Source organism: Physella acuta, unplaced genomic scaffold (assembly GCF_028476545.2).
Source record: "Physella acuta isolate Inbredline_101_S28 unplaced genomic scaffold, ASM2847654v3 ptg000315l, whole genome shotgun sequence".
Taxonomy (NCBI): domain Eukaryota; kingdom Metazoa; phylum Mollusca; class Gastropoda; family Physidae; genus Physella; species Physella acuta.
In genome coordinates, this window is record NW_026731834.1 from 454353 (window position 1) to 471136 (window position 16784).

The 16784-nt window shown below is 35.0% G+C and overlaps 2 protein-coding genes across 2 annotated transcripts; one reads left to right on the top strand and one right to left on the bottom strand.

The window, feature by feature from the left end:
- Positions 1–1988: 1988 nt before the first annotated feature.
- On the bottom strand, positions 1989–7822 carry LOC131940293 (angiopoietin-related protein 1). Its single transcript, XM_059298939.1, has 5 exons — positions 7674–7822; positions 6215–7521; positions 5588–5710; positions 4189–4308; positions 1989–2699 (listed from the first exon to the last, which is right to left on the bottom strand). Exons 1-5 carry the CDS (start codon positions 7726–7728, stop codon positions 2334–2336), a joined length of 1971 nt encoding a protein of 656 aa, XP_059154922.1. The 5' UTR covers positions 7729–7822; the 3' UTR covers positions 1989–2333.
- Positions 7823–10766: 2944 nt separating this feature from the next.
- LOC131940309 (heparan-sulfate 6-O-sulfotransferase 3-B) lies at positions 10767–15151 on the top strand. The gene is made up of 3 exons (XM_059298961.1): positions 10767–11275; positions 12071–12262; positions 14704–15151. The coding sequence occupies exons 1-3, from the start codon at positions 10767–10769 to the stop codon at positions 15149–15151; spliced, it is 1149 nt and encodes a 382-aa protein (XP_059154944.1).
- The last annotated feature ends 1633 nt before the right edge of the window (positions 15152–16784 follow it).

A 16784-nucleotide genomic window follows, 5' to 3' on the forward strand; every position in this document is an offset into this window, starting at 1 on the left:
GTTACACAAACAACTTAGCTATCTAGACTCGTGACGTCACTGATGTTTTTTTGTAATATACTTTGAGTCTCCTTATGCAACTTGATTTACGCGCATCTAGATCTAGATCTAAGTCTAGTAACTTTCAAATTAAATTTTATCTTAAATTAGCCAATTACATAGCTAAACAAACAAAGATTATATAAAATAATAAAGGTCTGAAATAGTTTAGTATATACAAACTCATTATTATCTAAATCTAGATAGAATTATCTATATTCGACGACTGGTTTCCTTAAGTCTAGTTTTTGCGTAACTCTTGCTAGATCTAGATTTAGATCTAAACAGTCTAGATCTATATTAGACCTATTCTAGATCTAGATAGGTAAATCACAAAGATTTATATCAAGTATTTAAGGACTAAAGTAGTTTAATAAAGAAACTCAAAAATGTATTATGATTTTAAAATGTATTGTATTTTTTATCTAATTAATCTTTGGTTTGACCTAGATTCTAGATCTATTTCTATAAATAACTTTCTTGGCCACCTGATTTTAGATCTATAAATAGATAACTCTCTTGGACAGATTGTAGAGCTAGAGAAGTTTATTGTAAAACTAAATGAAAAAGACAGTTAAAAATTTATAGATTCTATAAGTGTTGGAACGAAATAAATACAGCAAACGGACGTATTTTTAAAGTTATAGCCGAAAGAAAATTAGCTGTATGACGCGTTATTGGTTTGAATGGGCCACGAAATTTTGTTTTGGAACCGCAATTTTATTGTATTAAAAAGTAAACAAATCATGTGACGTCACGATTCACTCAAAATAAAGTCGTGTTTCTAAACTTTTAAAATTAATGTGGTTAATCTACCTATGAATAAATCAATAAATTAATTAACGTTTTTAAATAAATTTGTGATTAACAGTCTGTCTACTATTTTACAGCTCTCCATATATAGCAGATTCTCTACAGTACCAAATCAGACAAACAAATAAATATTCAAACATGTAAACAAAGTTGAGTTTTAGTAGTATAGAGATGTTTTCAACCACGCTAGTGTTATAAACAATAACTGTTATCAAAGGAAGCTACAATGCGAACGTGTTATATAAGTAACTGAGAGATATTGTCTGCATAATATCGAACTGACATTTATAAATAAAATTTAAAAAAAAAAACAATTGACCAGTCAATCTTATAGTTTAGTACTAGATCTGTTATCAGATTTCTAAATTTGGCCTAAAATATGCTAAATATTTTAACACTAATATAATTTTCATAAATATAGTATAAGTACACAAGTTGTTGCTTGGCTAAACAAAACTAAAATATTTATTCTCTCTTGATTTTTTTTACTCCACACTGGTTCTAAAATGATAAAAAATGTACTTTGAATATGTATAATTATGTTATTGATTTTGTGATAACTTTGACTCATAAATACACCATGAAACGAGTTTTGTCATATGTTTATTCTCCAAGGAGTAAAATGTGCGGTTGCTATAGTAGAAACAGTGCGTGCACATAATTACCTCTCTAAAAGTAGCAACAACTCGTCCTGGGCAGTAAGTAAAGGTAGGCGGTTCGGATCTGACAATCAATTACAGGTGTGATACAATTCTCCGGCTTTTACAACTTTGGTATAAATGCATAAAATGCATTTTCCCACTCTCCTGAGATTTGTAAACGCTATACACAAAACAAAGCATATGTCGCATAAAAGTTTTTAAAATTATATTGGAATTTACTGGAAAATTATTTTTATTTAGAAATATATATAAAGCTGATTTTTTAAAAATTTCTTAGCAAAGTAATAATATATCGAATCAACATGTTTAGGGTCTGCAAGTTTGACCCCGTCGGCAGGATAGGCTCGATAGCTGGGGAGAGCAACCTATGGAGGAGAGACAACTCCAAAATTAAGCATCTGCTGCCTTGTAGTTTGTTCTTGAGTGGACAATGGATATGAAATCAAATTTAGAAAAAAAGCCTGAAATTGAAGTCAACAGCCTATCTGGCGAATAACGTTTTTATTACACATAATACTTAATTGTGTTGAAGGAAATCCTTTCGATCATTACAATTAATAACAAACATTTATATACACATTTTAAAATCACTGTGACTGATAAGCAAACTAATAACATGTACAAAATATATATGACATCTGAACATGTACACATTTATGACATCAGAACATTAGCTCATGTGTGACATGTGAAAATGTACAACCATCGACCCATGTAGAGATGTGCATAACAAATGTATGAATGAATTAGAGAAATAAGTGTCAATATTTATTTGTATTTTTTATTTATTTATATCATTATTGCTTTTTAACGTGTGTTTTATTTCCTTCTAAACTTCATTTCTATTTCGTCTACATGATCATTAATTCCAGTAAGTTCTCTCCAGAACATTCCTCTTAAAGTTTTAACTTTCCAATAGCCTGTTGGGTGGACACCATATTCACAAGAATTATAATAAAACCACCAACCTCCTCCAATAAACCTGGGGCAGTTTTTGTATGTGTCGGTGTCCATAGCATCAAAATTCTCGTTTGCGTTGCTACTAAGCGAGTTTCCTGCATTGCCCGTGTACGCACCAATCCTTAGTTTGTATCTGGATGATTCACTCTCAACTTTAAAAAAGTCGTACACAGCGTAATATGGTTTATCTTTGTAGCGCATATCAGCTCTCAACTCGAAATTTCCCTGAAATTGTCATCATACGATACATTTTTACTTTCTCGTATATACGAAGTATAGAGAAAGTATTGTAATCGTGCACAAAAAAAATCGAGATTTTTACAAATCTCGACGTTTTACACCTCACTGATACGGAAAAACATAATTTTGCAATCTTGTCCGTATGTCTGTGTGTCTGTCTGTGTGTGTGTGTGTCTGTGTGTGTGTGTCCGTGTGTAAACACGATAACTTGAGTACCGTTACAGCTAGGTTGATGAAATTTCATATATAAGTATTTTATCAAAATCGTAGATCCGTATCAACTTTTGAGCGATTTCCGATAACCGGAAGTGGTACTTTTTCTACTTTGAATTTTTCAAAAGCCTATAACTTGAGTTCTATTTTAGATAGCTAAATGAAATTGCACATGTAAGTTAACGATCTAATTCTCTACATTCTATCAAATTTTGAGTAATTTCCGTTGACCGGAAGTACTAATTTACGCTATTTCCGATTTCTCAAAAAACGCACGTAAATTTATATAATATTGCGCACTATTATGCACATTTTGTTAAGGCGTTCGCTTTGGTGCGCAATTCTTTTTTCTATGAGATTCTATTCTATTTTTAAAAGTTTAAGTAATTAAAAATCATGTCTATATTCCAAGTTATATAAGACATTCGAGAAAGTTTACTGGAGATCACTCCAGGTTTATTAAACCATGTTGTTGTTGATAATGATATTTAAATTGAAATTTTTTAAAAGTTCAATATTTTTCGATTTAAAGTGTGAGGTCATTTTAATCAAACATTTTAATTAATGTAAAATACAAATGGCAACATTATTGCTAAACTTATCATTAGTTACAAAATATAATTTTTATTGACTGAAAATTAAATTAAACAAATCATTTTCCTTTATTTAAAATTCAGGATAGATAATTTACTTATACTAAATGTACTCTTTACTAACTGCTTTCTCTAATAAAATTTGTTATGAAGTCATTTCTAATTGTCGACCAGCTACTGAAGAGGGGGTAGATTGGGACGGGTTGACCTTTAGGGTGACGTGTGAACTGGGGGAAAGAGGGGGGAGGGGGCGGGGGGCGTGGGTCAAAGAGAGTGATGTCATAATTTGGTGTGTGTTCTTAAAATGTCGGCTAATTGCAAATTTCGTAAACTTATTTATCAATATAAATATTATATATCAATCAATATAGGATAATTTACGGTTAACAAGGCTAATTTAATAATTTTGAAAGAAATTACAGTTTAAAAGAATGAATTGTCTTATATTTCATCATACACGTCAATAGCTCAACCGACACACCCATTGCATTTATTATCGCCCCGCTACAAATACGTTTTTTTCAAGGGCCAGTGTAGGGGGACATATGTCCCCGGGCGCCGACATTAGGGGGCGCCGACCTTAGGGGGCGCCAAAATGGGTTGGAAAAATAAATTGAAAATAAATCGAAAATTTGAGCTTAAATTATTGTGAAAGGAAGCTTTCTCACCCTTGCAGTAACTTTAGCTAGAAATTCATTTCCAAGCCAAAAGTCGCCACTAAAAGAACCAAATCCGTGCTTATAATTCTCCCTGGTTTCATCGAAGTCGAGGTCACCTTCAGTACGTCTCTGAAAATATTTAATTAAAATACATACAAGATTTCCCTGATATATATGTATATATATATATATATATATATATATATATATATATATATATATATATATATATATATATATATATATATATATATATATATGCAATTTTTTTTACAAGCTTATCTTTAACTTGCCTCTTCTGTCGTCATCTGTCTGTCGTCATAGATCGAAACGGGCGAGCAAAATTTCGTACACAATTAAACGACCAATTTCTTTCGAATTCGGCACATGGGTCAAGACCCGATGACATTGCAATATGACTTTACATTTTAATTAATTGCATGACCAACTATTTTTTAATGAATTAATTACAATTTTCTAAAAATAGGTAGACCTATTACATTATTCCGCACTATTAACGCGCATTCTCATGTTCATTTGGTGTGCAATAGTTTTTAATCATGCAACGCTATTATTTAAAAATGTTGAAGTACTGAAAAAATGTGCATAAAAAACGTTTTAATAAAAAGCTTTTATGTAATAATGGCCTAAAATCGAGAAAATAAACGATTTTCTTTAAATAGATAATAATAGTCTACTATTTAAATTACTATAAAGAAAAGCGTGGGTCACTTTATTATCGTTTGGATATCTTTACTAATATTTAGACAGCGACACACGCTTTTCTTTATAGTTATCTAAATAGCAGTGTATTATTATATATTTAAAGAAAATCATTTATTTTCTCATTTTAGTGCATTATTAAAAGCTTGTTAATAAAACTTGTTTTATGCATTATTTCTATTGTTTGTAGAATAAAATGTCAGCTTTATCGTATTAGCTCTATACTCCTAACCCGGAAGTCTCGAGTTCAAGTCCAGGTTAGAGTCAGTAGAACGCCTCATAGTCCACCCAGCTTTGATGGTTACTTAACTCAAGTTAATGAAAGTAAAGGTGATTGGGCATAGTTCTGACTACCCCTTTATATGTCAAGATAACAGAAAAAGGAGAACTCTACTTTCACTTACTTTATTGTATTAATTCATTTACCACATTCATCTCAATTAGCAAAGTGACGTCATATATGGATCAGCCATTGGTTTTATAGTTACAAATAAAAGGTAAGATGTGTTACAGATTAATTTCTCCTGCATTGCACAAAAGATCATACAATTATCAAAACGCATTTCTTTCTTGTTTTTTTTTATATCGCGTCCGCAAATAACGTTTTAAAATAATCAGTCTTCTATTTAGTATTGTAAACATTAACGCCAAATATAACCCCAAAGAAAGAAGAACCATCAATTACAAAAAAAATGATCCACCCTCCACCGTCTGTTGTCGTGTCACATAAGATCTTCTTGTTGGTTGGGTGAGTCAACACAATTCTCGATGGCAAGTCAGGCGACATTGATCTCTTATCGCACTTCAACTGAAAAAAATCAATATTTGAAATAGATTTTTCATGTTATGCCTTTACAAATTATTTTCTAGAAGAAAAATCTAGATCTACTACTGGACTAAAAAAATAATACATGCTGGGATATGCCCTTTTTATTCGCAGTCTAAACTGGTAGTTCAAATATACTAAATAGAATCTAACATTCGTATATCCAGCTAGAGCATTCATAATATAAAAAAATGCTTTTAGTGAAAAACTTTCTTCTATTTGTAGAAGCTTTTGTTTAGTTCATTGTATCTGTTTGTCTGTGGGTATGTGGTAAAATGGCGTAACTCAATTTTGACCTACTTTAGTCTAATACAGCGATGTTTTAATGGCGTAATTGGTTAGTGGTCGTAGACATTCCTCTGTATGTACTAAACAGGAATGTATTAGGTTCAGGCGTTTACATTTCTATTCGAGATCCCCCCCCCCCCCCACACACACACACACGTTGGGTTTTCAAATATGTAAGTTTTTATAAGCGCTATTTACCTCATAGCTACTTATGTTAGTGGATTCGCTGCTTGTTTCTTCAGGAATAATATCATATCGCTTATTGAAAGCTTCTTGTAATTTTTTTAACTGTAAGTACATTGCGTTATTCGTATTTGTGTCTGTTACTTGTTGAGCATCAATAGTGATTCGCTCTTTATTTGAGGTTCCATTATCTGTACGTTGTCTATCGATATCCTGTTTATAGTGAACAGTTATGTCAGTTAAAGTTTCATTCATCTGTATAATCTTATTTAACGTATCCTTGTGCATAGCTTCAAATTTTGTATTCACCTCCTCAAATTTGTGTAAGTGTAGACGTAATGCGTTTGTTATATTTGTTTCCAATGCACGCAAAGCATCGTTGTTGTCTTGTTTATCGCCCTTAGATGGCGTCACATTATATTTACGTTCTCTGTCGATATCTTCGCTTAATTGAACAACTCTATCGGTTAAGTTTGTACTGATTTGTTCTAACTTTTCTTGCAAGATTTTAAATTTTGCGTCGTATTTTTTCTCAATGGATTTTAATATTTGTTCCATTTCCGCCAAGCTAGACCCCAAAGCATCACCGTCGATATAAGTTTTGTTGTTTTTTATAGACAGCAAGTTAGTATTACGTTGTCTACTTAAGTCCTCGTTGAACTGAAGCAGTTTCTCTGTAACATTTTGACTTATTTCTTTCATTTTCAATTCTATTTGTTTCGTTAAATTTATCTCCAAATTTTTAAGTAGCTCTAGGGAGATTTCATGGGCTCTGGTCAAGTCTTTCCCCTCATCTGATTGGTTGAAACGGTCACGTGTAGCCTCTGAGGTCATTCCTAGGTAATTTTTGGACGAACTAATTTGAAGACTTTTCCCTTGATTTCTGAAACCAACGGGCTTATTTGACCACGGGACTTCCAGCTGTAAGGAAAACTTCAGGTCCGGGCTAGACTCGTCTGCTGTCGGTGGCGGGAAAACAAAAACTTCTCTCACGTCTGCACGCCAGTGGGGGTCAACAAAATACAACTGGCAGAGGAAGGCGCCGAGACCACACCCAGACGTCCCCTCCACCGACACAGTAAGTTTAGCTGTGGTTTGGGTCATCTGTCCAGCTGCCTGGTACGGACTGTCCTTGACCTTCAGTAAACCTTGCTCTGAAAGATGAGCAATGATGACCTTTCCGCTGTTATCACTGATGCTATAAATAGACATGTTGACCAATGATGCCACCTGACTTTCAAGATCCTGTACACACACGAGCTGACCGCAGTACACTTTATCGGACTCAGTGTACATTTCCCCCTCCATGGTAAACTTTAAACCTGAAAATTTTAGAAAAAAAAACAACTCGTTTCTCTTTATTTGATATATCAATCACAACAATAATTTTTTTTTATCTATATAATAATTTATGTAAGCTACAACTTGAGCATGTTTTTAAATACTTGTCAAGAAAATAATCATCAGTACTTACCAAACACATTGCCTATGAAAATAAAAATAAAAGAACATATGGCGATTCCCCACATGGTTGAGTACCCACAAACACCTTCAACTGAGTATCAGATTCGGGTTGTTTCAGTGTAGAGACTTATAAATATTCTACCTTATATAGATACTTTTTTCTAGCACAAAAGGGGGCGTTGAAGATATCTATTACTTTTTGTAGTTGTTTTTTGGTAACAAGAATCGACATTATCAGATGAAAAAAATAATTAACACACTCTTCGCGTTAATGTCATTTCTCGGAAAATTGTGTTTTCGTGTTTCGTAAGACATATGAGTATTTTTAAAAAAATATGTTCTGCGTTTTATATGAAAAAATGTATTTTAAAGACGCACAAGTTTTATCTATCAGCAGTTAAAATTGTGATATCAAGTGTTATAAGGCCTCCCATGTTCGATAAATAAAATGTTTTTAAAATTCATTTTCTTAAAGAGAACACAGGCCTTGGCATAAAGGGACGGGGAGGTAGGGTGGTAGAGCGATGACTACTAACGCAAAAGTCGGTACGTGACTGTCTTTTAGGAAAGTAAAGATAAAGCGGCAGAGCATCGTGCTAAACACACCATCCCTTCATATGCCGATATCAAGAAATAGATAAACTCTACTTCATCTACCCTTATTACACGCCAGGTACGAAATGGGAATTTTTTACATTTTTTTTTGTGACACGACGATTTCTTGTTTTTAGTCATATTTTATTTTACAAGTAAATGTTGATTACCATTTTGGACTGACAGCGCCTAGCTTTATTTTCCTGAAAAATTACAACACGAAAACAAAGACCGCTCACGACCTTGGTCACGAGTGTTAGTTAGATATTGTTCTCACGCCTGGCCTTGACCTAAGAGATAATCAAAGTTAGAGAAATGGAATAGGCACTTTACGACTTAACATTAGTTAGCACCAGCTTCATCCCTGCATATATATATATATATATATATATATATATATATATATATATATATATATATATATATATATATATATATATATATATATATATATATATATATATATATATATATATATATATATATACTAGCTTTAAAGTTTTTAAATTAAAGATGTTTACCTAAAATCGGTTATTAATAAGGCTGGATGTATCATTATTTTCTTTATAGTTAGGATGTTTGTGTTATGGTGTCACCCCCCCCCCCCCCCCATCCCCGCCTTGTCGCATCGCCTATTTGTACTTAAAATACTTATTAATTAATCGTTCATTAAATTGGCCAAAAACATATTTCTTCTATATATTTTGCATTTTTTTCCTTAGTGTCACCCTCCTAAATGGTGTCGCCCGGTGTCAACCGCCTCTGCATACAAATATGTGTTATTATTTTTGTTAATGATTTAGCATCTTTTTTTTAATGAAAGAAAAAGCTGTAAAAAGAAAAACCTCTTTCATAAAAAAAAAAACTATAACACACATAACGTTTTCTCACACAAGAATTAATGATGTATCAGATAATCAAATATTGTATTATTACAAAATTTTATGGATACATTAAAGGTGTAAAATAAACGTGATGCTATTATCACAAGATAGATATTCGTAAAGATACATGATACATTCAATGACACGAGAAACTTTACCACATAGATTTTAGCACAGATACATGATACACTCTTTGACATGAAAAACTTTACCAGATAGACCATACGACAGATAGGCCTACATGGTACACTCTATAACTTGAGAAAATTGTAACCGGGAACCAAATATAGTCTAACGAGCTGACTCGCACCGTACGCCGCTATTTAATTGTTTTATTTTCCACGTTTCAGCAGTTCATACTTTGTGAATTCGACACTACCCTCCCCCCCCCCCCCCCCCCCCCCCGTGAAAGCAGCCGTCCGTGAAGGTTGTTAATTCATAATGCGTTTATTCCTTCACTTAATAGAATCTGTTATTTTATTCTAGTATCATAGATATTTTTTTTTAATTTTGTTTTACACTTTTTGTTTTACCTTTTATTTTTATATCACAATTTAGCCTTAAACTTTTAAACACACACAAAAGTCTTCAATTGTTTTTTTTTTTAATTTGAGTTTTAATTGTAGGCGTGAGTTTTGATCCATAAAATATTTTTTTCATAATATAGCATGGCATTGAAGAAATGAGCAAATAACTAATCGGGCAAAAGTCAATTCGGACATTTGTTGCATTCAGGCTAACGTCCATTCGGAAAATGGCCTTCGGACAAAATGGTTTATGGCAAGTGTCATTTGGGCTTTTGTTAGAGACCCCTTTAGAATAACCGGTTATTCTACCATCAAACGAGGACTATGTATTAGTTTGTATGTCAAGAGAATGTCATGCATCCGTTTTTGCAAATAGCCGGTTATTTTACCATCAAATTAATGTCATGCATCAGTTTCTACAAATAGCCGGTTATTTTACCATCAATTGAATGTCATGCTTCAGTTTCTCAGTCATGTAACTGCTGCGTTGTTCAATATCCCAATCCTAATCTTTTATCCTGACCCTAGCCTCAACTTTAACGTAGCAAACAACTCTAATTGAACTATCACCATCCCGATAGTTAAAAAATATTACCTTTCACTCACCCTTATCGCACAGCCTGTGATACTGTGAAACTAGGAAAAGGGGGTGGGGAGGTGGGGAATTTCTCGTGAGTGATTGCGGGATTAAAACGATTAATATGACGTAGACAAATACAAGTTCGATACATGTTCTACCCCATGTAGGGCAGGGGTCAGGCTGTGGGTGGGGGTCAGGCACGTTTTATCAGTGTATGCATAAGGTATTTATTGACATGACTTAAAATGTTGAAGCTATTAACAACACACGGTGATGTAATAAATCTTAAAAGGTCGTTGCGTGGTTTATTTTCGCCAGATGTTCAACAGGTTGCCTTATTAATCTGTTAATTATAATCCCAGGATTAAAACTTCAAACGATTTTTTTAAAATCATTACTTAAAGCTAATTGTTAATTAATGTATTAAAAAGAAATTCTAAACATTTAGTGTTGTAATAATTATGTGACTAGTGTACCAAAATACTAAGCCTAGTTTGGTTGCGTGGTATTTTAGAATCATGCTTAGCAAGCTTAGAGTTGCATCTTTTGTGCTTTTGGTAACAGTTTGTGGTGTCTTCTTAGTTATTACAGACTGGAGTAACTCTTTAATTTCTAATCATAAAAGTTTAGTTTCGTTCATAAGGAACAATATCATCACAACACAGTATAAAAACAGAATATTTACAAGTACGAACGAAAACAATGTTACATTTTTCTTCAAAACTAAAGATTTGGTACGGGATTATAAAGTCGATCTAAACGATGAGGACGTGTTTGTGTTCCTGCATATTCAAAAAACAGGAGGCACTCACTTCAAGCGTCAGCTGATGAGCTCATTGTCCAGTGTTCCTCCCTGTAGGTGTCAGAGCGGTGCCTTGTGTGAGTGCTGGGCAGAGGGCAACAGGACCTGGTTCTTTGGCTGGTTCACGCGCGGACAGAAGTGTGGTCTACACGCCGACTGGACGGAGCTGACCGCCTGCGTTGACCCGTGGTTTGTGGAGCATGAGCCGAACAGAACTCAAAGAAAGTAAGTCGTGGAACTTTTAATTAATGTCAAAAAAATAAACAACTCAGTCAGGTTTTTAAGGTATCTTTGGGTTACCGACTCCCGAATGAAATATAATTTATATTCCAAATATATACTTCCATCTGAAAGAAACACTGAATTCAATGAACCATATAAACTTTTTATCCGTTTTATGAAAATAATTCACTAATTGTGTTTAAGAAAATTAGTAGCGAAACTTAAAATAAATTTGGTTAGGTGAGTTTCGAAAGATGATTTAGTTAAATAGTTGAGTCATGAATCTTTAAAAAATTAATAATTCACAGAACATGAACAAGTAGCCACAGAAAGTTTCGAAAAAAAATATAACGAGAGTTTTCATTAACGAAGTCAAGTCTGGGATCCGAACCCAGGTTATCTACCAAATGGTGTTCCCCTACCCTTATATATACCACTGTAAAACAGTTTCCTCCCCTTAGATATTACATTAAATATAATTCTCTCCCCTGACAGGTACCACTATAATAACCTCCCCTCTTAGATACCACTACAAAACAGTTTCCTCCCCTCACAGATAATATTATAATAACATAGTTCCCTCACTTCATAAATACAAGCATTAAACATAATTCCCACCCCTTACAGATAATGTTATAACAACATAGTTCCCTCCCCTCACAAATACCACTATAACAACATACTTCCCTCCCCTCACAGATACAACAAAAAAAACATAGTTTCCTCCCCTTACAGATACCACTTTACATAGTTCCTCCCCTTACAGATACCACTTTACATAGTTTCCTCCCCTTACAGCTACCACTACCTGACATTCTTAAGAAATCCCGTTTCAAGATTTCTCAGCGAATGGCTGCACGTCAGAAGGGGAGCCTACTGGCCCAAGAGATACAAGTGTAACCAACGGTACGCGACTAGAGAGGAGCTTCACCTGTGTGCTGATGGTGGCCCATGGCGGAATGTTTCCTTTGATGACTTCATTAGTTGCAAGTAAACAGTTATTGTGTTTTTGTTTTTCTATTGTGTGGTTGTTTTGTTATTGTGTACTGTTTTGCTATTGTTTTGTTAATCTTTAGTTGTTGCTGTTGTTTTGCTATTATGTTAATGTTAATTTTTTTATTATTTTGTTATTGTTGTTTTGTTCTTGTTTTGCTGTTGTTTTGTTATTGTATTGTTGACCATTTTTTAATGTTTTGTCCTTGCTTTGTTGTTGTTTTAGTAACTGTGTGTATTAATTGCATTACTTTAAAAAGAAAGAAACTTTAAATTGCTAAATATGGATTATCCATAAATGACGTCACGCTCACAGTTGGGATGGGGGGTCGGGTCGAACTTTTGTGATAGTGTGTGACGAGGGGGGGGGGGGGGTTAGAAAGTTTGAGTACACACGTGTACATTTTAAGAGTAGTGTTCGATACCATATTTCAGCGATTCTTTCGCAATTTTTAAAAGGCTTTTTTAATAGTGTAATATGTAATAAATATTGATTACTATAATCAAAGCTGATCGAGCCCAGTTAATAGTTAAGAATGAAATCATTGTTTAACAAAACGAAAATGACAACCTTGAGGACAGGCCGTTTTGTTACAATGTGTGACGGTAGGGAGGGAAGGTAAAAAAAATGTTTTAAAGCGTGACGTCGTTTATTGTTTATCCATAAGCAGTTGTTATATTGTTTTCAATTTGCGTTTATCGAATTACTATAAAAACAGTAGTGTAAGGGTTTTTTTTTTTGGGGGGGGGGGTTGTTCTAACATTTCATTATGATAGTATTTTTCTATCGATGTTGCGAGAAAAAAAAAGTTAAGGTGGTCGTTCGTACATGATGTCATACACCTTGGTGTGTGTGTGTGGGGGGGGTGGATTAACTTTAGCTGCCATTTTTATGGAGTGACAGGGAGTCAACAAGTATGAATTTACATTTTTTTTATTTTTAAAAGAAAAGTAGTTGTTTTTAACTTAATTTTTGTTTAGAGTTATTTCGCAGTTCAGGACTTAAAAATCATACAACGAGATATCACGAGATATCACTAAATAGCAATAAAATTGATCAAAGATGAATCAGTCTATTTAATGCTTAAGATTTAAAATATCTATTAAAAATTTAGTTTGAAACTTCAATTTGCGTAGGAGGGGCTGAAACATGAGGCTGTCTTTTTTATGGTGATGGGGGTGAGGGGGTGGGGGAGGGGTAAAATCGTCTTCGTGAGGTCCTGTAAGGACGTCTCGAAAGCAAAATATTTTTCAAAGGTTTGCTCAGATCACAATATCGTCTGTGATGTGTGGTCAAATCTTGTAACTCAAATTTGACCCGAAATGAAAGCTGCGATATTATGAAGGCAAGTTTCCTTTTAATGAGCAGGGGTGATAACTCGTGCTTTAATTAATAACACCCCACACTACTAGACATGGGACGGCATGGCCGAGTGATAGAACGCTAGACTGCTTTTCTGAAAGTATCGTGCTCGAATCCGGGTTCAAGTCCGTAGAACGTCACTGAGTCAACCCAGCTCTAATGGGCACTTGACTCATATTTGGGAAAGTAAAGGCGGCTGAGCATAGTGCCGACCACACTATTTCAATCATATGCCGAGGTCACTGAAACAGGTGAACTCTACTTTACTTGCACCATGGTCCGTCAGGTTCGAATAGGGAACTTTACACAACTCAACCTAGTACAAGTTAAAGTTTATTGAATTTGTTATCCTAAGCTTAGCGCGCGCAAAAAAAAAACATTCATCGCTGTATTTTTCAACGTAAAGTATAGAAAAATTATATTTTACGAGCCGACCCACGGCTTAGCATACGCCACTATTTAGTTGATTTATTTTCTACTTTTCAGTCATTCATAATTTGTGAATTCGACGTGAAAGCAGCCGTCCGTGACAACAGTTTACAGACGACAATGAAAGTATCAAGCAGAAATTGTGACCTTCCTTTAGTTTCAAATCGTTTAAATACTAAATTATCAGCCCTTAATAGCCGTCACGACGATTGTAAAAGTTTGGCGTGAACAGCTGGTGGGGGTGGGGGTGGTAGCGATATGCCTAGAGAGCGAGGGCGCGCGGTGTCCAGTGTTTCTTCTAGACTTATTTCTCCGGGGGGGGGGGGGGGACACTTGAAATTTTCGGGGGGACTTTCTTCAAGGGGGGGGGACGACACTGTTAAAAGTATATATTTTATATATAAATTATATAAATTTCATTTCGTTCGGGGAGATACCTGGAAGAAACTCTGGCGGTGTCCCGCATGGTCCCCACGTAGAGAATTATATATATATATATATATATATATATATATATATATATATATATATATATATATATATATATATATATATATATATATATATATATATATATATATATATATATATATATATATATATATATATATATTACAATAAACCTTTTTACTCTTTAAACTTCAAGGTACAATTTAGGATTTAACAGAATGACCCGAATGTTGGCCAACCTATCACTCGTCAACTGTTACAACAGAACCGGACTCAGTGACCGTTACATCCGTGAGACTCTACTAAAAAGTGCCAAAGAAAATCTTCTAGCCATGGATTACTTCGGCCTCACAGAACAACAGGAGGCATCTCAGTTTTTGTTTGAAACAACGTTTAGCCTGTCGATAGACAGGAAGCTGCGGAGTTCGCCCGTCACACGTGCGACAAATGTGACCGTGACACCGGAAATGCGAGATACGGTAGTTGCGAAGAATCTTTTAGATGTGGAGCTGTATTCATTCGCTGCGGAGCTTTTTAGGCAGAGGGTCAGACTTAAAGAGAAGGAATTAGGGGTGACAACTCAGCAGTATTTTAAAAAGATGGTTAACCGGCTAACTGTGTTACCCAGGTTTAAGACCCTGTAAAATTGATATTTTTCTAAAAATAAATAGACTCAACTGAGTATTAATTTATTTATGTAAAAGTAAAAAGTAGGGTTAAATAATTTATGTAAGGATTACAATGTTCCATGTTTAGTATTTAGAGGGGAGGCAACAAGATTAAGTAGCATCCAAGAGTCTGGTGATATCTTTTTCGTCTCCTTCGTTTCTTAACTGTTCTATTGGAGGGGATTTCGTCCAACACAATTAATAAATTTTACGTGTCAACATGTCATCAATTTTTCTTTCAGACTTTTTTTTCCGGGGGGGGGGGGGCTTAATATTCTCGGGGTGGGGAGTGGACTAAATTTTCCAGAAAGCGCTAACACTTACGGGGGGGGGGTGGGACTTAATATTCCGGAGGGCGCGGACACGTAAAAGAGTTTATTACATTTTGATCGGGGGGGGGGCAGTAGACTTTTTTCAAGGTCTTTGCCCCCCCCCCCCCCAAAGAGATGCCTGAGAGAAACTCTGCATGTCATGTGCCTTATGGCCCGGCAGCGGTTTTATGATTTTGGCGTTTTCTCTCCTAGATGAGTTGTGTCCGCAGTTAATGGGCACTTTATGAGCAGTCTTTTTCAGGCATGCCTACATCAATCCATCCCACCTCACTTCTTTCCTCTTCGGATGAAATTAATTTCTATAGAAAACCACAGAGGCGTAGCTAGGGGTGGGCCGGCGCCGACCTTAATGGGGCGCCAAAAGGGGTAGAGAAATTAATTTGAAAGCTCATTTTAAGCTGAAGCATCGAATTATATACTGTCAAAGCTTCGAAAAATAAACGACTACAAGGCTTCACACACAGGTTTAACAACTTTGTGACACCGAAATAGAAATTGTTTCAGGATAGTAACTGGTAAGAAGCGCTACAAATCTTCCCAACTGGGGTGGGGGGTGCACTTTTTCACAGACAGGAACAACTATTTATAGAAATGGGGCGGGGGCGCAAAATTGATAGTCCGCCCCGGGCGCCGGATTAGGTCGCTACGCCTCTGGAAAACCAGTGTCTGCCCCAGGAATTTAAGGGCGCCCCCATGAAGTTTCAAGTGCCCTCCTCACCCAGGAGAAATATGTCTGAAAGAAACCATGCCCTGGAATCAGGTGAAAGATTTTCCAACCTGAGACACGCCAACAGACCAAGTGACAAATCACTCTAGTTTCAACTTACTGGAAGGTTTAAAGTAAAAGAAAACATTACTGGTGGGTTGGCAACTTAAATAACGTCATGGAACAAATAAATAAAGTAACCTACTTATTGACTTTTAGTTGTTGTTTTTTTTTACAATATTGACTTAATCTTATATCTTTACAAAATCGAAAAGTCTCGAGTTCAAACCCCCGGGCAGATGAGGCTCGTTAGCTGGGGACAGCCACTCTTCTAGGAGAGACAACTCCAAAATTAAACAACTGCTGCCTTGTAGTTTGTTCTTGGTTGGACAAAGGCTATGGAAGCAAATCCAAAAAAAAAAAAGCAGGAGTCAATGGTCTCAATGGCGCATAACCAGTTGACACGTAACGCTTAATTGTGTTGGAGGCGTGGTCGAGTCGGCAAAAAGCTCATGGTTGATAAATTCGAACAAAGTCTCGAGTTCAAACGCACTGGCAGATAAATCTCGAT

Excerpts from the sequence above, each read along its gene's own strand:
- LOC131940309 (XM_059298961.1), top strand. The coding sequence starts at position 10,767 with ATGCTTAGCAAGCTTAGAGTTGCATCTTTTGTGCTTTTGGTAACAGTT. Across the intron at positions 11,276-12,070 it reads CCGAACAGAACTCAAAGAAA|CTACCACTACCTGACATTCT; the intron begins GTAAGTCGTGGA and ends CTCCCCTTACAG. Across the intron at positions 12,263-14,703 it reads GATGACTTCATTAGTTGCAA|GTACAATTTAGGATTTAACA; the intron begins GTAAACAGTTAT and ends TTAAACTTCAAG.
- LOC131940293 (XM_059298939.1), bottom strand. The coding sequence starts at position 7,728 with ATGTGGGGAATCGCCATATGTTCTTTTATTTTTATTTTCATAGGCAAT. Across the intron at positions 5,711-6,214 it reads CTAACATAAGTAGCTATGAG|TTGAAGTGCGATAAGAGATC; the intron begins GTAAATAGCGCT and ends GATTTTTTTCAG. Across the intron at positions 4,309-5,587 it reads GAGGGTGGATCATTTTTTTT|AGACGTACTGAAGGTGACCT; the intron begins GTAATTGATGGT and ends AAATATTTTCAG.